The sequence below is a fragment of the Macadamia integrifolia genome, unplaced genomic scaffold (genome assembly GCF_013358625.1).
Source record: "Macadamia integrifolia cultivar HAES 741 unplaced genomic scaffold, SCU_Mint_v3 scaffold151, whole genome shotgun sequence".
NCBI lineage: Eukaryota > Viridiplantae > Streptophyta > Magnoliopsida > Proteales > Proteaceae > Macadamia > Macadamia integrifolia.
This window is the reverse complement of record NW_024868240.1, coordinates 689,861-711,094: the sequence shown is the minus strand read 5'-3', so window position 1 is coordinate 711,094 and position 21,234 is coordinate 689,861. Positions and strand designations below refer to the sequence as shown.

General features: G+C 36.5%; 2 protein-coding genes across 5 annotated transcripts in view; one reads left to right on the top strand and one right to left on the bottom strand.

Annotated features, from left to right (window-relative positions):
• LOC122064036 (putative uncharacterized protein DDB_G0270496) overlaps positions 1 to 10,230 on the top strand; it is a 12,428-nt gene extending 2,198 nt beyond the window's left edge. Inside the window, exons 2-8 of the mRNA XM_042627731.1 lie at positions 7,180 to 7,276; positions 7,662 to 7,764; positions 7,841 to 7,936; positions 8,083 to 8,115; positions 8,950 to 9,049; positions 9,409 to 9,493; positions 9,594 to 10,230. Of these exons, the coding sequence (XP_042483665.1) occupies positions 7,266 to 7,276; positions 7,662 to 7,764; positions 7,841 to 7,936; positions 8,083 to 8,115; positions 8,950 to 9,049; positions 9,409 to 9,493; positions 9,594 to 9,720 (555 nt within the window). The 5' untranslated portion in view covers positions 7,180 to 7,265 and the 3' untranslated portion in view covers positions 9,721 to 10,230. The remainder of the gene's footprint in view (positions 1 to 7,179; positions 7,277 to 7,661; positions 7,765 to 7,840; positions 7,937 to 8,082; positions 8,116 to 8,949; positions 9,050 to 9,408; positions 9,494 to 9,593) is intronic.
• Positions 10,231 to 13,143: 2,913 nt separating this feature from the next.
• LOC122064065 (homogentisate geranylgeranyltransferase-like) overlaps positions 13,144 to 21,234 on the bottom strand; it is an 11,217-nt gene continuing 3,126 nt past the window's right edge. Inside the window, exons 3-13 of one of the 4 annotated variants that reach the window (XM_042627761.1) lie at positions 18,989 to 19,218; positions 18,643 to 18,726; positions 18,490 to 18,564; positions 17,553 to 17,636; positions 17,352 to 17,441; positions 16,625 to 16,726; positions 16,256 to 16,351; positions 15,544 to 15,615; positions 14,147 to 14,242; positions 13,818 to 13,922; positions 13,144 to 13,273 (exon numbers count right to left, since the gene is read on the bottom strand). In XM_042627761.1, the coding sequence (XP_042483695.1) occupies positions 13,232 to 13,273; positions 13,818 to 13,922; positions 14,147 to 14,242; positions 15,544 to 15,615; positions 16,256 to 16,351; positions 16,625 to 16,726; positions 17,352 to 17,441; positions 17,553 to 17,636; positions 18,490 to 18,564; positions 18,643 to 18,726; positions 18,989 to 19,218 (1,076 nt within the window). In that variant the 3' untranslated portion in view covers positions 13,144 to 13,231. The remainder of the gene's footprint in view (positions 13,274 to 13,817; positions 13,923 to 14,146; positions 14,243 to 15,543; positions 15,616 to 16,255; positions 16,352 to 16,624; positions 16,727 to 17,351; positions 17,442 to 17,552; positions 17,637 to 18,489; positions 18,565 to 18,642; positions 18,727 to 18,988; positions 19,219 to 21,234) is intronic. The other 3 variants (XM_042627763.1, XM_042627762.1, XM_042627764.1) reach the window with 3 other exon arrangements.

Below are 21,234 nucleotides of genomic sequence, written 5' to 3'. Positions count from 1 at the left end.
GGCACCGTATAAAGAAGTGAAGAACCGAAGAAGAAGCAAAAAAAAAGGTACTGTATCAGAAGAAGAAAGAAGAAGAAAAAAAAAAGAAAGAAAAACACTCACCGTAGCATGAACAAGAATAAGATGAGAAAAAAAAAGCGGGTACTTGTAGGGGGTGTGATTGTTCGCCGGAGTAACCTCACCACTGTTGGAGAAGAAAGAAGAAGCCGGAGCAAGATCGAAGGAGTTCCTGGGGGTACGATTGGTCGCCTGGTTCTTCCTTCTCAAAACCCTTGACTCAGAAGTCCAAATCCTTTGTGAGAATCGTGTTTTGGTTTTTTTGGTGGAGTACTTTAGTTGTTAGAAGTTGATTCCATGCAACTCTAAGTGCATTCAAGACCATACACCTACCAATCAAAAATCGATATTTAGAATCTATCTAAAGTAGTTTTAAAAAAGTATTAAATTCTAAAATGTTCATAAGACACCCGCTTTGTGTATTAGGCGTTATAAGGCGTCTGAAGTGTCGCCTTATAGCGCCTTATCTCATGATGCGGTCGCCTTATGTGATACCTTTAATGCCTGCTATTGCCTTACGGCCTTTGGACCGCATCAGCACCTTACCCGCACCTTAATAACTATGTGGAAAGGAGGATCTTGTGCCATATCCAAGAGGAGTTGGGTTTGATGCTACAAGTCCAGAGGAAGTCATTGCGAAGGAGGGAAGAGTAGACCCAAGACACATGAATCCTGGGTGTTTGGAGGCCAATTTCTAGGACAACTTGAGGATGGTTGCAGAATTGACATCCTTGATACACCTAATGCCAAGGTCTCCTTCACTCTTGGGAAGGCAAACAGAGGACCAAGGGATGGGGTGGAGAAATTTGGGAGAATCAAAACCTTTCCACAAGAAGGAGCAGAAGAGGGATTCAATGGATTTGATAATGGATTTGGCCATTTGGGAAGGTGGAAGACTCTAGCGCAGAAAAAAATAGGTGGATTGGAGAATTGATCTGATGAGAACCAGGCGACCCAGGTAAGACAACTACTTGCCCTTCCAAAGTTGGAGCCTCGTGCGAATTTGAGAAAGCATATGGGCACAATGATGAGCAGTATGCCTAGAGGAGATGAGGGGGAGGCCAAGGTATTTCACAGGAAGAGTGCCGATAGAAAAACCAGTGAGCTCAAGGAGACGAGTTTTTGAAGAATCAGAGACGCTCGCAAGGAAGAGACGGGACTTGAGCAGATTGAGGTGGAGGCTTGAGAGAGATTGGAAGGGATGGAGGGAAGCCATGATGGAAGAAATGGAGCCCTCATCAGCTTTAGAGAAAATCATAAGATCATCAGCAAAAGCTAAGCGGGTAAAATTGAAAGCTTTGCATTTGGGGATGGGGGAGATGAGAAAATTATCGGTATGGGATTGGATGGATCTGGAGAGGACTTCAAGGGGAAGATAGAAAAGGAAAGGGGCGGGGGACATGGCTATCTGATCCTAATTTTCAGTTTTGGACTACGTCCTGTTGCTATTTTTATAAAACTATACTATAATGTTCAAAGGGTTGCTTGAGCTCAATATAGAGTTGAATTGCGAACAGCATCCGTGATGCAGCGGCATTGACATGGTTGGACCAGCACAATCCCCTATGGTAGCTCAAGCGGAGACGGAACTGGCGCTACCCAAATTTTTGGGCCAAATAGGCTTGATAGATATTTATTTTTTCTTCATTGGGATATATATTGTAATCTTCTTATTTTAGGAGATAACTACGTGGTCGTTAGTTTTGGTTTCCTCTTTAGAGCTTCTAATTTTTAAGAGTTTATTTTCCTATATACATGTAACTCTACGATGGAAAAATCAGAGAATAGATTTGATTTGGAATTGGAGTTTTACTGTGGTGTGTTGCGAGGGCTTTTGGCCAGCTGTGTTTATCCTTCTATCCTTTCCCTCCCATGAATTGTTTTTCTTCCAACCATATGGTACGGACCATTCTTTTCCCTCTTCCCTTTCTTCCCTTCTGGTTCCTACTCTGTCCATATTCCTATTCTATCTTCCCTTTATTCTTTCTATACTGCCATCATGTACCCTGTCTATTCTGTTTTGGGAATAGTTGCAGCTTCAAAGGGTGGGATCAATATCCTTCATTCATTCCTCTTTTGACCAAAAATTTTGTAGAGAAGTTATAAACTCAAGGGTGATTCAAACTGCTGAACTGGTGTCCTAAACCTACTGGGGTTTTGAGAAGCAGAAAGTAGTACAGACCTGGTTCACTTCCTACTGCCAGGTACTGTTTCTGTTGGTTGAATATCCTTGCTTCCATTGAGGGTTTTCCCATTCATTTGTTGGATTCAAGAGGTCTAGTAGTGAGAATATTCCCTTGAAATCTCAAGTCCAACCATGGTTTCATGAGGGAGTCCTTCCTTTAGTATGGCTGCTTTCCACCTGTGTTGGCTGGAGGTTGAAGAAGGTAGCCTCCCCCACCTCTCCATTTGGTTGTCTTTATTTTATTCCCCCACTTTCTTTTAATAGCCCTCCCCTTTTCTTTTATTCTCTTCTCTCTTATTTAATTTTCGTCCAAGTCTATTCCTGGTTCATAAATATAATCCCCACTTGTATCCTTTCCTACTGAGTTACCCAATAGCCCGTTCAAATTCTGGTTTATTACAAGTTTGCCACTAGCCCACTACCCTTTGAAAACTTGTGCTGAATTACAGATTTGCCACCCCTTATAACTTGGGTATTTGGCATTTGGGTGCCCATATTGAACCCAACAGTGCATTTTGACCCCAGGATCACACCAATCCATGTAGCTGACTCCCATTTAGTGAGAAGGATAGTTGAATTGTACCAATTTTGTTGCAATATATTAGTGTCATTGTTTAGGTTTGATATTCTTATTCTCGGCCTGTTTGAAGAGGACCTGATGTTGTCTGTTCTGGTTTGCGGTATTGTCCTGTTTGATTGGATGGGGCTAGGACACTGTAATAGGGTAAATAATAGAATGAGTGCTGATTGATACCAAAGGGATGTGCGGCATGTTGGTTGGTGTCTTGCAAGCAGTTTTGATCTTATGTTAAAGCCAGACTGAAAAAACAGTTGGAAAAACAAAGGATACATAACACAAGAGGTCTCTGTACATAAAAACATGTCGTCTGGAGTAGTGGTGTGTTTCTTGTTGAAAACACTTATCTTGTGTTAGAGGCACATTATCCTCTTTTTTTTTTTTTTTTTAAAGTGGTTTCAAGTTTTCAGATGCTAATCCAACAGTTTAATTACTGTCTGAACTTAAAAACCATATTATGCATTTGACTATTTCAACAGTTAAAAGGTTATCTCCAGTCCTTGGGGCCTTTGAGTTTGTATGGGATGTGACCTGGTAGCTAGGGGTCTGACTTCCAGCCGGTCCAGGTTAAGTGGTTAATACATGACCCTGTCAGACACTCTTAAGGGGAATAAATTTTAGTGTTACTCTATCCTGCCCCTTGGACCCAGATTCCTTTATCATCTACTGTTGCTATCATCCATGATAAAAGGTGATGCGGATCCGGGATCCAAAATCTGGGATCGGATCGCTTAGGGCCCACTAAAGAACCAAATAGTTCGCTCTACGCAAACCAGGGGCTAATGTAATTTCTGGTAAAATTTAGGAGCTTTAGAGAGTGAAATAACGGACTAAAGACTTAACAAGAATTAAATTCAAAGAGAATGATCAATTCTGGAAATAAAGATAAGTAAGGGGGTTAAACGGTGGTGTGCAAAATCCCATGCTCACCAGGAGGTCTCAAGTTCGAGCCTCCTGGCTGTTGTTACCTACTTCCCTCCCCTACCTATAAAAAAAAAAGGGGGTTAAACTGAAAAAAAATCCAGAATGAAGGGTTATTTTGCAAACTAGTAAAGAGGAGGTGTCTTTAATAAAGAACTTAAAAGTTGGAGGGGCTTATCTGTAATAACCAGCAGTAATATGTATGAACATTAAAATCCGTCTTCTTCTTCCTCACGATAGAACCAGCCAAGGCGGTAGATCAGCTTGAGAGAGTCTCTCAACTAAGACTCCGTAAGGCCTGAAACTTCAAGCGAGAGGTCGCAGCAACAGGTTCTCCATGAATCTAGCACCAGAGGCTCTCAACAGTCCAGATCTGATGGATTTTTCGAACCTGCAACTGGATATGGCGATGGCACAGTTCAGATCTGAATCTAGTCTGGACTTCTTCATAGCAAAACCAAGTATTGGAGGAGAGATTCTAGGATTTTTGCCGCCTAAGGGAGAGCTACCTTCGATCAAAAGCTCGACCCAATCAGATCTCTTATGAAAGAGATCGACCCACTTTCTGTGGGCTGCAACTACCGCCCAGAACAGGGGCTCGATCAGCAATAGAGGGAATGAAAAGAAAGAGAAAAAGAACAGAGGGAAAAAGAAGAAATTTTAGAAGGGAAAATGGAGAGAAAAATTCAGAGGGAGAATAGAGGGGAATCGGCAGCCACGGTGCAGCCACGCAAACATTCAATGTCAAAACTTCATTCAATTCAAAACTTCAAATCTCAATATGAGTTTTCTTCCATTACATGGCTATATAAAGAGGAATCAAATAATAAAATTAATAGTTTATTAAAAATGGAAACTATCCTAATTGGCAAATAAAAATTCAATATAAATAAAAATACTACCAAGCTAATTCTAACTCTAAAAAGGAAAGAAAATGAATCAAATCAAAGGCTATCTCAAGCTCAACGGCCAACTGCATCAATAGGGGAGCCTGACAACCAATTTTGAGCTGGCTTGGATTGTAGCAACTGGTTCCTGATAATGCATACTACTATAGCATAATGCTATGGTATGAAAATACAACCAATTGAAGTTGTAGGTCTTGTCATCCAGTATATTTACCAAGTAGGCAATGAAATTAAGATTGTAACATGTCTCATTAGTTTTAGCCTAAACTAATCCCAATTGGGTTACAGTTAGCTTATACACATGATTACAGATTTACACCTATGTTAGAAACCCTCAGATCAAACTAGAATTTCGCTGCTTTCAGTTTTCAGGTTGGCCTTGATTTCTCCAAACCCAAACTGCCAATTTGCTCCTTTAGGTTTCTGCATCAAAAGTGCAGCAAAAGATAACCATGCATCACCAGCTATCTCATAGAAGGCAGCTAATGCCTCCCGATGGACCAGCCAACTTAGCAGTTCCAAGCATACAAACCCATCGCTGCAGGCACCTTTTGCTCTACTGATACAGAAATTTTTTTCACACAAGTTATAAAAAAAAATAAAAATAAAAAACAAATATTATTATTATTATTATTATATACAAATAGTCATCAGAACCAGAAAACATAGAAATTCTACTTACTAAAAAGAAAAAAAAATTGGTTAAAGAAAGAAGGTTCTCTTTTTCTGTTGGATCTTTTAACTCTATCATTATTAACTAGTTTGATTAGGGACTCCTAAGAGTAGCCAACGATGGAGAAAGAGTTAGAGCTACTCTTTGATTTTCTTTTATTTTACAGCTTTATAAATTCATTGTAAAGGCTCACAATCCCCACGGATTTGAAAATGGAATAGATTTTGGAAATTTGAAATTTGAAATTGAGTGGTTCTCTCCCCTCGCGATCTCTTCTCTCTCCTCTTCCTCCCACCCCTTCTCCCAATGGGTTCCTTTCATCCTATTTTCTCTCCCTAGCAGATTGATACAGCTAACCTTCACTTCTATTAATCAGAACTTTCTTTCTGGGTTTCACTATAACATATCTTTGGTATAGCTCGAGATATAAGAAAAGGAAGCTCACCACCAGCAGATCCTGCTAGTTGATCTGGCATCAACAAGATAAGAGATCCCTTTTGATGCAGTTGGGCATTGGGCTTGAGATAGCCTTTGATTTGATTCATTTTCTTTCCTTTTTAGAGCTAGAATTAGCTTGGTAGTATTTTTATTTGCCAATTAGGATAGTTTCCATTTTTAATAAACTACTAATTTTATGTTTTGATTCTCTTTATATAGCCATGTAATGGAAGAAAACTCATATTGATATTTGAAGTTTTGAATTGAATGAAGTTTTGACATTGAATGTTTGCTTGGCTGCACCATGGCTGCTGATTCCCCTCTATTCTCCTTCTGAATTTTTCTCTCCATTTTCCCCTCTGAAATTTCTTCTTTTTCCCTCTGTTCTTTTTCTCTTTCTTTTCATTCCCTCTATTGTTGGTTGAGCGCCTGTTCTGGGCGGTAGTTGCAGCCCACTGAAAGTGGGTCGATCTCTTTCGTGAGAGATCCGATTGGGTCGAGCTTTTGATCGATGGTAGCTCTCCCCTAGGCGACACAAATCCTAGAATCTCTCCAATTCTTGGTTTTGCTGTGAAGAAGTCCTGACCAGATTCAGATCTGAACTGTGCCATCGCCATATCCAGTTGCAGGTTTGAAAAATCCATCAGATATGGATTGTTGAGAGCCTCTGGTGCTGGATTCATGGAGAACCTGTTGCTGCGACCTCTCGCTTGAAGTTTCAGGCCTTACGGAGTCTTAGTTGAGAGACTCTCTCAAGCTGGTCTACTGCCTTAGCTGGTTCTATTGTGAGGAAGAAGAAGACAAGTTTTAATGTTCATACATATTACTGTTGGTTATTACAGATAAGCCCCTCCAACTTTTAAGTTCTTTATTAAAGACACCTCCTCTTTACTAGTTTGCAAAATAACCCTTTATTTTGGATTTTTTTCAGTTTAACCCCCTTATTTATGTTTATTTCCAGAATTGATCATTCTCCTTGAATTTAGTTCCTGTTAAGTCTTTAGTTCGTTTTTTTACTCTCTAAAGCTCCTATATTTTAGCAGAAATTACATTATTGCCCCTGGTTTGCATAGAGCGAACTATTTGGTTCTTTAGTGGGCCCTAAGCGATCCGATCCCAGATTTTGGAACCCGGATCCGCATCACCTATCATGGCAGTTACCCTTGGATCTATTTGTATTCCCCAAAGTTTTCAGGACTCAAGAACTTAGTGTGGATTATTTGAGGATGGGATCCATGATTTTTTGATGACAAGACCTACAACTTTCTCTCTCTCTCTCTCTCTCTCTCTCACACACACACACACACACTCAATCCATTATTGTGGCACCTAAGTCCTATTCTATATGATAAAAATAGTGTTTCATATTTTATAATTTCTCTGCATGGAGATATATTGATATTATCTGTTTCTTATCAAGGGGACGTCAAGGGATCTTCTAAGGATACTGAAGAATCTAAGAATTTGGATGTGGGGAGTGATGCCGAATGGTCACAGATATATCAAATGCATTTGAGGTAACATGCTCAGTCACTGGATGCGTGTTTCTTCCAATCTTTCATTCTATGCTTGTCCTAGCCATTTTTTTAATTGCAACTTTTAGGGAGAACATGGACAGGCTATCATTTCTCTCTTGAAGTGATATTGGTTTTGATTTTTGTTGGGTCATCTGGCTTTAGACATGGTTGAATGGCAAAATAGAATTCTTGTAGCCAATCCCATTTAGTGGGAGAAGGCTTTGTTGAACTTAGTTATATTTTGTTACGTCATCTATTACCACCATAGCCCATTCTTTTAAGTCGAAGTGCATCACTAATTCTTCCTTATTCCTTTTGCTATTTACACTGTTTCACTTCTGCACACCTTTTGTGATACTATATTCTTACTCTTCATAACTTGCAGAATAGCTCCATTTAGAAACAAGTCAATAGATAAGTGGCAGAGAAAGACTCAAGTGACAACTGGTGTAGCTGCCTTTAAAGGAAATTTAAAAGCTTTTAATCAGGTGCATCTCGAAGGCTGGCTTACACATGGTCTTCATGAACTATAAGACTTACTCTTTTTCTTTACCCTGAGTGCAGAATATTAGTGAACAAGTTGCTGATTATATGAGGAACCCAAGTAAAATGCTTAAGAGCATGCAATTACATAGATCAACAGTGGGTGTCTTGGGATCTGTAAGTTTTCTAATCCCTCCCAAAAATCTGAAGCTATTATGCAGTCCCTTAGAAAATGTATATGGTACTGGCTACGTGTCATATTCTCTTTCTGAAATTATATGTGTGTGTGTGTGTGTCTAATTACTTGATTGTTGCTCCTGCAGGTCTCTGAGGCAGAACCCAATGTTAAGGAAAAGGTTGACTTATCCTATCTATGTACTTTAATTTTTTAATTTGAGGGTCATGTGACACTCCTTATGATTTGAGCTTGTTTTAAAAAGTAGATGAAAGAATAGCTTGTGTGTGTGCAGTTGTCTGTTCTGTTCGTCTATAAACATTCTGACATTGAAGGGAAATTGAGAAACTTGAACTTAGGAAAATGAACAATGCTTGGTCGTGTTAAAACAATTCTTGAAGCTGGGGAGAGCAGGGCCAACTGTCAGCCATTTTCCATCCTTGATGGCATCCCAGCCTCAAAAAAAGCGTGAAACACTTGAAACAACCAACAGACATCCCAGGCATTCCAGACAGAGTCCCAATGCCCCTTCAAAGCAATGATCATGCTTGAACCAATTGTTCAGTAATAAAAGGAAATGCATATATTGGTGTTACCTACTCTGCTTCATGAGATTTGCATGTGGATGACAGAGACCATCCACATTGAAACAACTGTGAGACATTTCCCTCTGCCCGCAGCTTTGGTCATAAGAATTTTGCTTCTTTTCTCTTCTCAATGGTCACATCTTTCTAAAATTGAGGGAAGTTTTGGAGTTTGTGCTCCAAAAGGGCATACTCGAGTTTTTTTAATGAAACTTTAAAAGATGAATTCCCATCCCTAGCATGAGCAGGCATTTTACTTGAATCAGGAAAATGTTCAACATTGTATTGTGTTGCCATCTTTCTTTGTTAGTTCATTCTATTTCTGTTTTGCTTTTATGAATGTGCATACAGATTCTTGTCAATTGATGCTCAAGTCTTTTTTCCTTGCTTGGGCAATTATGGTATTTATTTATCTTTTTTACTGTCTTTAGGATGCAAGTGTGGATGGAGACCCTGAGCTTTTGGATGATTCCGAATTTTATCAGCAACTCCTCAAGGAGTTCTTTGAGACTTTTGATGTGAAATCATCTGGTAATGCTTTTTGTCCTGCACTTTCTTTTCATTAGGGAACTCTTTCCTTATGTACTCCTGTTAGTTAACTAATTATATGGAGAGGGAGGATTTCCAACAACAGTGTGGGAAGCCATTTCAACACCAGTTCATTTTACACAGTAATATCTCCCACGCTGTCTGTAGAAAACCTTTCTGGTGAACTCGTATACATATCTTCTATCATGTCACCTGGAGGTTGGGATGTCTGGATGGTTTCTCTGGGGTTGTTTCAGACAGTTCTGGAATCGCTTGGTGTCTTACACGTGCGATAACTTAATAGTCAGTGGAGGCATGAATGGAGCACTAGATTGAACTCCCATTATTTAATTTGTCCACAGAGACCGCCTTATATGCTTTGAAGAGATTGCAAACCAAGAAGCGGAAGATTGTAGACAGGCGTGCTTCTAAGAGCCGTAAGATCAGGTTATTATGCAGCTGAGTGATGCCAGCTTTAGTAATGAGGGTTTTCAGTCTCTTCAGGGAGGTTACTAAGAATTTTCCTTTCTCATTTCCATCAATGTAGGTATCATGTTCATGAAAAGATTGTCAACTTCATGGCTCCTGAACCTATGAAGCAGCCTCCAATGGCACCAAAGTTGTTTGAGAACTTGTTTGGCCTGAAAAATCAACAGCCTGCTTCTGTGGCGTAGTCTACTCTAGTCAGGGGAGGATGATGGCAAAACTTCATCATTTTATGGGTGTTGAAATTGTGTGATACTATTTGAATTGATTACAGAGCATACTGGAGTCCCGGAGAAAGGCTGTCTGTTTTGCAGCAAAAGCTGGTACACTCGCATGGCTGATGGAGTATGCTTCTGCCAAGTACAGAGATACCATCTACAGAGTAAATGATAAATGAAATGTTGTTTCCAGATGTGATCCGAGCCATCAGTTGGTGCAGTGAACAAGTCATTAACTTGGATGAGCAAAGTCTACACGCTGCACCTCAATCTCATTCTTTGGATATGCAATAGAGACTGTTGGTTTATTCTAACATGTGTCATGTGGCTAGTGAATTTCTTGGCTATCCTTATGCATAGTCATCTACTAGTGTATTCTGAATTAATGTGGTAGCCATTAAAATTTTGGAACTTATGACAAAAGTTATGGAAATGTAGATGTTGTGGAAGTCTAGAGGTAAAAATTAGAACTTAATTTCAGGGAGAGCTGCAATTACCCCCATAAAGCCTGTGAACCTTTTAAACAGGTTCATCGGGTCCTTTCTCTTAATTTTGGTGAACCGGCACTTTGATATTCTTAACTCTGACCCCAGTCTGATCTTGATGTGTGATCTATAGAAGGACTACATAAGATCGATACTAGGCTCTGTTTGGTTGCAAGAGAAAGATATGAAATTTTTCTATTTAAAAAATAATTTTTTATAATAATTATACCATGTCTCTTTAATTTTGAATCATTGAATATTTGGTTATTAAATTTTACTATACTTTGCATCAAAATCCTTTTGCTATATGAAATATAAAATAAAAATTATGTGTAAAATGTATCATTTTTAAATATGATAAAATTTTAAGTAGTTTATATAGTTACATGGATCATGAGTACATAAGTTTTTTTTTTCCCTTTAAATTTGAAAATTTTACATCGCTTTCATTTAAATTTCTTGTGTATCCAAACATAGCTTTAGGGATTTATTTTTTGCCTAGCGTGAATAACTCACGGGGATGGTGGATATTACGTGTCTACCAAATTTGAGAGTGGTAGATTGCCGCGTCGTAGATTTTAAAGAAATTTCCTCCGTTTACATTTTTTAGTCTTTAAATCTCAAAAGTGATTCAAATGGGCTTAAGTTTATTAAGTTTTATAGCTTTTCTTTATATAAATTCTTCCTCCAAAGGAAATCTGTTTTACATGATCTTATTAAGGAATTTTGGCATTTGTTAAGTAGTCGCATTACCTTTCTTAAAAGCATAAGAAATATAATTGATGGGAAAAAGAATGTTGTTCACTTGTGCCCTCAATGCCAGAAAATTGGCCATGAAAAGACCCTATTGCCCCCCTCCGTGCATGTTGAAGATGCCTTTGCCTGGGTTCCCATTTCGTTCTGCATGCTAGCACAGTAGCCATGTAGGTGGGTAGTGCTCCTCATCTCATGTGTCTTGGCACAAGGGTTATGCTGCTTTTTACATTTGGAGAAATTCTTATGATCTCTTTGGAATAATTTATATTTTCGTTTCAATATAATTTTTTGAAAACAAGTTTTGGGGCAGAAATAGAAATTGTATGGTAGCTAACATATAAAATAGGTCTGGTATACTCGTGTGCAGGATAAATTCTGGGACATTAATATTAACAGGAAAAATATTTCAATCATCATAAGCAACAATAGGACATGGGTGTTAATTGGTTCAATTCCGATGTAGACAGTTTGATTTGGTTTGATATAAGATTTTTTAGGTAAAATCAAAGTCGAATCATTTAATAAATGGTTTCATATATTAAAATCGAAACTATTTATAAACGATTTTCTTATGTTTTCTAATTTCTTATCCAAGCAACTTTTTTACCTTTAAAATTCTTAGTGAGATAGATGTAAATTGTAACATTGAATTGAATTGTTATATATATATATATTAAATATTTTTTAAGGTAAACTTAATTTTTTTTATTGAAATATATGTAAACTTAACATTGAATGACTTAAACTTGCTATGAATATGTTAATTGGTTTAACGGATTATTTAAATGGTTTAAACTTTAAAACCAAAATCGCATCATAGTTTCAATTCTAAAGCCAAAATTGAATCATTTAATAAACGATTTTACAGTTTCGGTGGAAATGATTTGATTTGATTCAGGTCTATGGTTTTGGTTTCAAATTCACATCCTTACATATATAGACCTTAGCTCTTGCAAGTTACTTTCCAATCTACATTTTTCTGTAAATGATGACTTGAGTTTTAATTTCAATTGTTCTGGCATTAGATTGGCAGTAAATATTCATAGCTACACAGGCATGATTCTTGAGATAAAATATGCCTTCTCAGTGCCCCCTCCCCTCTCCTCTTTCTAGAAAGAATGCCATGTTAATACGATGCCTTGCATGCAAGTTCTCATGAAAAGGCTTGGTATATGTATTGGATCAAACAGGCGAAATAAAATATATTTTCAACCCAAAATTTTTGTTTTCCCCAAAGATTTAAGAAAAAATGTCTTCTCAATGACCTCTTCCCTCTTTCTAGCATGTTATGCGATGGTTAGCATACAAGTCCTCATGAAAGGGCTTGGTATATATGGATCAAATTGTTATGTGTGACTTCTCCTGACTTGTTTTGAGCATTGACCCACTTCGATAAAATTTGGTGGTGTTTCGAATGAGGATTTTTTTTCTTCATGTGGTTTATGATGATAATAGAGGGCTTGGGCCCCCACAGTATAGTACGACCCGATTGGACGCGATCCGAGAGATCGACTTGATTTGGAGGAGTATTATATGTTATGATGTTTTGTTGTGTAAGCGAGTGAAATTTGAGGTTTTTCGTGTTAGTCTCTAGATGAGTGTTCTTACTGCGAGTTTGGGTTTTCTTGAGAGATCTCTATTGTAATTTTTTCTTCCAACATAGTGAATCATCTTCTTCGTCGCCCTTAGACGTAGCGCATCACATCAATATGTAAACCTTGTTAAATTTCTCTATCATCTTATGCAAATCTATCCTTTTTTTTTTAATCTTTTTCTTTGATGTTTGTTCTAACACAAATGGGTTCATGCACAGCATTGGCCTGAATGGACGATCTGTCCTTGAGGGTTTATGAGTATGCTCCAAAGCAGATATTGGTTCTCTTTGGAAATCAATATTGAAAGCAAAACACTTCCCACTTTCAAGCAAAGTTCTCCAACTTAGCTAATAATAAAAGTTTTGAGGGCTGTCCAGAACCTAGAGTACTGGATTAAAAGAAAAAAGAAAAAAAGTGTATTCTAATATAGTATAGTTCTAGATAATGTTAACCATATTATACAACCTGGTTATAACTGTTTCCGTCACCAAATCTCTAATAGTATATTGACATTTACAAAACTTAAAAAAAAAAAAAAAAAAAAAAAAAAAAAAAAAAAAAAAAAAACATAGTATATTGAAATCATTGAACCCATTTTGTGTATTCACCTTCTTATCTTGCTCTTCTAACTACTGGACATCCTTCTCAACGTACAAATTGGGTGAGGAGGAACTCAATAGAAGCTAACTGCAAAAGAGTATCTCAATGGTAATATGATTGTAAATAAATTTTTTTTTTATATACATTGAAAGGTACCAAAGAACAAAGAAATGAGTTCTTTATTGTCTTCTTGATACTTAAGACTTGAAATGTACTCCATATAAAAAAATGACACATTTTAAGAAAATATTATTATTACTCTAACTTCATACTTTTTTTCAGATTATTTTCCAAAATTTCTCTTTTGTTTCTGTGACATAGATTACAAATATGAGTGTATAAAAGGGAAAATAAACTAAATCAATGCATTATATTCTTGAAAATGGTTAAGGTAATAAAAAAATCCCTAAGTGGTTATTCTTTGAGAAACAATGGCAGATCCTGTTTGTTATTATGCATGGGGAACTTATGTTGAATCTTCACCATTTTGAACCAAAATGTCACCAATTTAACCCTCACAAATATGTAGAAGATTTTTTTGTAATATATTTTTTTAAGTTTATAGAAGATCTTAGTCTATGTTAGATTATTTAAATACATATTTTTTTTTCACAAAACTAAAGTGACATACCTTCCAAAAGAACATATGAAAAGACTGCGCTGATGAGTTGTCGGTGGGGTCTGTGTGTCGAGAACGGTTCCAAACAACTAAAGCAAGTGTAAGGTGACCAAATACCTACATACAAAGAAGTTTTAAATTATATATGAAGCGTAAGTGTTTTCTATCTGAGAGGTCCCCCTACGCCTATTTTGTGCCCTTGTGTCTGTGGCAAAAGTTTAGCTCGAAGACTAAAAACTGTCCCATATATAAAAAATGTCACAGCATGAGACCAGTTTAATTATATTAATTCAAGAACAAACGTAACCCATGAATAAAAATAACAGGAAAAAATTACATACTGTTATAGGCTTGCCAAACCAAAGTGATGATGATGCTCCTAGTACCATGGCAAGTCCAAATTGTGCAAATAGGATATTGAGACCAATAGCAAATGCCTGCTCAATAAAATACATGACTTATGAGAATATACCTCATATCTATTTTTGTTCATTAAGCTATTATTGATACATAACAACTAGAACAATAACCATAACAGAATCACAAAGAGAGAGAATGAAAAATATTTTTTGGCCAATAGCTTTGAATTAATTAAAATTTGTAATAGCTTTTTCATATAAAGCCAATGATGCACTAATTAGTAGTTCCTAAAGTTATAGTATATTGATTGATTGAAGTTCACATTTCAGGAGAGAGAGAGAGAGAGAGAGAGAGAGAGAGAGAGAGAGAGAGAGAGAGAGATTTTAAGTAAAGAATAATTAATTTCTTTGACAAAAAACCAACTTTCTATATATTAATGGTGGTCTGAATGAACCATTAAATTAAGCTCTATTCCCAATAGATTAGTTGAAGTTTTAGTTCTAGCTTCTTTGGGTGACAATTGCTACTCCAGGATCTCAGTTTTTTGGAGTTGAGACAGAGAGAAGGGGAAAAGGGTGAGGGAGCAGAGGGAGAGGGAGAAGGAAGAAGGGAAATTACCTAAAAATCAAAATAGAAATATTTATCTAAAATAGTTTGTAAGTAGAGTGATGTGGGCAAATAATTAAGGCTCTCTTTGGTTTGATTTCTATTTGTATTTATTTGACTTATTTTTATTTTTACAAGTATTTGGTATAATTTATAGCACTAATTTTTATTTATAATAAATTAGAATAAATCACAAATAGATCACAAATTACTCTCAAGCTATTTGTGATTTGTGACAACAAATCATTTATGTTGATTTTTGCTACCTAAATGGCCACGTGTGCTAAACTATTCAAAATCAATGGTAAATAGTTAACTTCAGTATGTTTTATACTTTTTCAATAAAAAACCCCATATCCTATCATCGCTCTTGCTCGAAGCTCAAAGCTAAAGGTGAAAATTGAAACATATTTTCTCATTTTATAATCTATTTTATAACTAGTAACCAAACAAATACTATTTGTGGTCCATAATTTATTGTCACAGATAGTTTTTAAAACATAGTTAATAAATACAAATAGAAATCATACCAAAGGGAGCCTAAGCCCGATTACAACAATGTGTTATACCTTGATTGATTATAAACAGATTAACCCTTTAATAATAACATATTCAAATATGCATATTAAAATTACTTACATATAAGAGATTATTAGTCATGATCTAATGAACCAAGTTTCAATATATTAATCATTAACTAGGAGATATTAACTTTTGAAATTAGTAATTAAACTTATTTATAATTAGAATAAAGGTGAGATTTTTCACTAACTCTTTCTCTGCCAAATCGAATGCTCAGAGTTTCAATGCCATTATCTCTATCTCCATCCGTATCTGGAATGTCCTGTTAATTGAAGGTAGTATTAATATGACATAAGATAAAATATGGTCATCATAAAAAATGTTTCATGATAATTGAAAAAAAAAATATTAGTATATATGGTTTTGAGGTAATTTTCTTTTCATAAAGGTTGTATTATTAATATGAAATTAACCCCAAGAGGGTAGCCGAGTTGGCAAGAGACCTTCGTCTCAAGAAGCCTGTGGTTCTGAGTTCGTCTCCTCTTACTTCCTTGGGGCCACTCACACAGGGGTGTTTAGTGCTCTTCATTGCTTTCAGTGAAAGTTGAATGGTTCTCATTCAACCCCGATATGACCTGATCCATACGGTTGTGGCGTCAGTATGGACCCACGGGATTAGTCAGGGTAAATGTCTGAATACCAGTCATTAGCCCCCCCCCAAAAAAATGACATAATATATATCCTAAAGTCTTTTGGTTAAGAAGCTACTGATGTATAGTTTTAATTTTGTAACATATTGAACTTAGTACCCCTATTATAGTATGCATGTAGTTGAATAATAAGTGATCAACCAAAGTGCAGAAAAAAAAGACCTAGGATCAAGTCCCACCTCATATGGGAGAGTTAGGTTAGAGGGTAAGGGGAGGAAGTTTCCATGTAACCAAAAAAAAAAAATACCTTACCTTAAATATCATTCCAGAAATGCAGTGCAAACACATCACTGTTGTTTGAAATATCAATGATTTTGTAATGAGGTTTGGTCTCCCAAGTACATATTTCTGTAAATTGTTTGTCAATATAATTGCTCATCATAAAAATTCGAAAGACACACAAATAATAATGAAATAAATATTTATTCAATAAAAAAAAAAAAAGAGAAATAAATATTGGATTAACTTGGTTCTATGTGATACTGTAATATTGATTGGATAATAGTAGATCCAATGTGATGGAATTACATGGTACCAAGCTAATCCTCTATTAGAAAAGATCACTTAAATTTTGTATTTAATCCAAACAATAATAGTATAAAATGTAAAACTTCTTTATACCTGAATGTGTATAAAATAAGGGATTTGAATACCAAGAACAAAAGTGAGCACTGTGCTTGTTATAGCAAGTAAAGGACGTCTTTTCCACCTAAGGAAGGGAATCTAATGAAGAAAAAAATTAATTAAATTAAATCAACATATTAATATGCTAAATTTAAAAATGAATTATTATCTTTTCTTTATCCATATATTTCACTTAGCCTTCTATTAAATATCAACATCTCCCCCTACCACCCCCGACCCCCAAAAAAAAAAATGATCAGCCCAGCCCTGGCCCCTGATCCGCCTTCAAGGCCGGGTCGGGCCGGATAGACTCTGATTGGCCTTGGCCATGGGGAGGGAAGGGAGATGCAGGGGTTGAGCCGGACCGGACTCACCCCGAGGCCTCAACCATGGCCTGGTCCAGCCCTGACTCACTCTCAAGGCCAGGGTATCTAAGTCTCAGCCCAGGCTCTGCTCAGGCTCAGGCCGGGCCAAACTTGCACCCCCTATATTATTTGCTCATTTAATAATTTTTTCCTCTTATTGTTTCACGTAATATATATTTTTGATTCTATTTCATATAAGTACATGGTTGATGGGCTCACCCAAGCATGGTTTTGTGTCACCCACAAACCCTAATTTGGATAGCTTAGTTAATAAGTTTAATCAAAGAAACTGATTTGGCCTTTTCTTCTAGCAAACTGATAATGGAAACTAAAAAATAAAATAGTTGTAGAGGTGATACTTCAGCAGAATATGCAGTTCCATATAGATAGCCTACAACCAGGGCACATAGAAGTGCTGGAGATTTAGACATAAATACCACACCAATGCTCTGCAAGAGAATAAAATAATGAATGAAGATTAGATCCTTATAGTAATATAAGCAGCAAATCACCTCAAAGTTACTCTTAAAAGATGTATATATATATTATGATGATTATACCAGGATGGTAACCAACAAAGCTATCACCACAATATCTCTACTTGAAAACTCTCCAGAAGCTAGCGGAAGATATTGCTTATTCACCTGGATACACATAAAAATGTTATGACGGTTATAAGTGAAAAGCATAATTCTATTGAATTTGAAAAAGAAAGTTGCCAGGCTGCTTGGTGTTCAAATATTGAAAGGGACAAATAATCGCCCCCAGCTCTTGTGAAATGAAAATTTTCTTAGATATCCCTGCGTGAGGTATCATCGGCCCCGCACTAGTGCAGCGGGCACACAGCACAGTGATCCCCCTCCCTTAACTTATGGGGTCTCTCTAGTCAACACTACCTAGTGAAGTACAATACTTCTCTATTTGTCATTTGAAACTATGTGGTTTAGTCCATGTGATGGAAGACCCTACATACATCTCAATGACCAAATTTTAGTTCAAAGTAAGTAAGGAAAGTTACTCAAAATTTGATTCAAAGTTTTATTAAAATTACCAAACTGCCATCAAATGGAGATGAATATAAAATACAAAATGGCATCTTTTGTAATATTAACTACTCCCTCTACTCATTTTAGACTGAAATTGTACCAATGATGGAATGCTTACATGGTCTTCTATTACATGGATTAGCCCATATGACAAATATTGAAGCATTATACTTTACTAGGCATGGTAAGGAAAAAAGAAAACCCTTAATTTTTTTTGATCCTAATAATGGGTATCCAAGCCTTTGGCCTTACTAGTCCCATGGGCCCATATTGACCCCACAACCGTATGAACCGGGTCTGGCCAAGGTTGAAGGAGAACCATCCAACTTTCAAAACCCTTTTTATATTTTTTTATGAAACTATGCATAAATTAATGTTTCTTCTAACAAGTTTAAGACAATTTCAATCTTAAAAATATTTTCATATCAATTTATAAATCCATGACATCTACCTTGTCAATTTCGATATCAAACAACTGATTCATTGCCATCACATAGATGTGAGTTAATGTTCCCAGTGCCAATGTCTGAAACAATAACAATGATTTGAGTAGGAATACAAATAATTTCGGAATCTGTTTCCATTCCTTACCCTAATTCCTCACCTGTACCAATCCCATAAAATATGTTGGAGAAAGATCAGCAATTGATTGTATTGGGAGAACTGAAACTGAGAATATTCCAATGACCTGATAATCATAATGGGTAACACATTTATTGTGCTAAAAGGTTAAAGTAATTAAAATTAAATAAATTTAGGGAAAAAAAAAAGAAGCAATCTGTATATGTTCCCTCACTCAGACAGTCCCTGGTTTTAAAGGAAGCATAGGTGTCTTTTTACTGCCGTTGAAACTAGGGGTTGTGTCTGACTGAAGAACATGAAAAAAATAGTATTCTTTCTCCAATAAATTTAATAGAATTCATCATTAATATGATTAAACCAGAACTTACAATTCCCACCAAGTTATATGGCCGGCAAAAGTGATAGAATGCATTTAATTTCTTCAAAAGGATAGAATAACCATCCTCATGTTTTGATGATGAAAGCTCATTCTCTAACATATATTTGTCATGGGATAGCTTTTCAACGTATCCTTGATTGTGGTTTTCTAATGCTGAAAGCTGAAACTTTTGCTTGATATTCCATTTTCTATGGACATCATTTAGATAACTCACAGGCACTGGAAATAGAAGAATAGAAGAAAAAAATTGTGAGAAGTCTTTGAAACTCATAAAATTAGAAAAGCGAGAGAGAGAGAGAGAGAGAGAGAGAGAGAGAAACAAAGAAGTCATTAATTACTTGGTACGCTTCAAAATAGATGCTGATGAATCTTTGCATGAATTTGGCGAATTTCAATGGCCAGATAAATTCGCATATAAATGGGCATTACGGATTTCATTTTTATTCTCTACATGAATTTAGATCCGCTCTTCATGTACATGGGGATGGGTGAGGAGCGTAAAATCCTTTGCGGTGAGGTAATAAGCGACAATGAGGATTCAGCGGTTAAGGTGCATACCGGGGCCCTTCCAGCTGTTGAATTCTCACTGATACTCATCACTCATGGCAAAGGATTTGAACCCCCGTGAAGAAAGATCAGAACCCGCCATTGGGTGTGGGACGCACCTCTGATGGATAGGACTCACATCAATTGAGTGTCCAGATCTGTCCCCACCTGTCTGAGGATATGCATATGAACTAAAGATATAGTTTAAGGCTGCTTGGTTAAACTGCCTATGAAACCAATCATGAATTTCGTTCACACCCATGAACTGTGTGAGATGAGGTTGGAGGGTACAGCCAGATGGAGAAGATCTGGGCTCGAGAATTCGTACCAATATACATATAGGCAAAAGTATATATATATATATATATAGATATATAGATATATAGATATATAGTTCTGCACTTCTTCTACTTTTGAAGCATGGACAGTCGATTGTCAAGGAACCTACAAATAAGAAGAAAATAAAATGGTCTAATGGCCTCATAAACCAAGCATCTAGTTTAAAAAGAAGATGGCATCCTGGACAAAGAAAAATCTCAAAGGGAAGCACAGTACTGGAACACTTTAGTATCTTGCCTCTTTCATGAGAGGAAAACTTTTGGAGAGAAAAGGTTGAACAGGCGGGTTGAAATCGTCTGCAATTCCGATCTCGTACAATTCCGTGCAATATCATCTTCAGGCGGTGACACGTGTATTGATACCAATACAATGGTTCAGATCTGGTACAACTAATAAAACATTAAATCAGTGAAGAGGTATTTACATCAGATCTGGACCATTGCATTGGTATTAATACACGTGTCACCGTCTGAAGGTGATATTTCATGGAATTGTACGAGATCGGAATTGCAGACGAATTTTTTCCTGAACAGGCTGGTTTTAGAAGCGCCTCCATATCTCTCTCTCTTGTTTTGAGAAGAAAGAGGAATGCTACATGTTATATATTTGTGCCATTCAAGAATACCTTTTGGATTGGCAGGCAGGATACAACTGCTATATTTTTTAGCAATGAAGGATGGAGACTAAAATTTTGAGGGGAAGAAAAATAATAAAGAAGAACTTGAGCAGTTTACGAGGTGATAAATTATTGCCAAGCACCTTTGCTTTGCAATAAGGAATGGAGACCATAAATAAATCCAATCACACAACATGTAATACCCAAAAAGTATAGAAACACTAATAAGGGTATATTTATTAAGGTTTAAATGAACAATTGATAGTTTGAGGTACATGTAAAATAGGATGTATGGATGTGGTAGTGTACTAATTTTGGTTCTGTCAATGATTGATAGTTTGAGGTACATGTAAAATAGGATGTATGGATGTGGTAGTGTACTAATTTTGGTACAGTCAATGATTGATTTGGCTCATTGATTAAGACAAGGTTTTTCTTCATTGGTGTCAATGATTGATTTGGCTCATTAGTTGGGGACAAAGTTTTCCTTCACTGGTGGCTGAATAATGGTGGGACCCCACTCTTTTTCCACCTCTCTTTCCTCCGTATTGCCTAGGGTCGCGATGGGCCACTGTGAATTTATTGTGGCCTTATCACTGATGAAAACTCAATCTATAAATAGGAAAAAAGTTGACTGGAAAAAAATTGGCGAATAAAATGTGATCAATTAACCCATTAACAAAACTACTTGTTACAAACAAGATCTTCTTGTTAGATCGAAACATATAAATGTT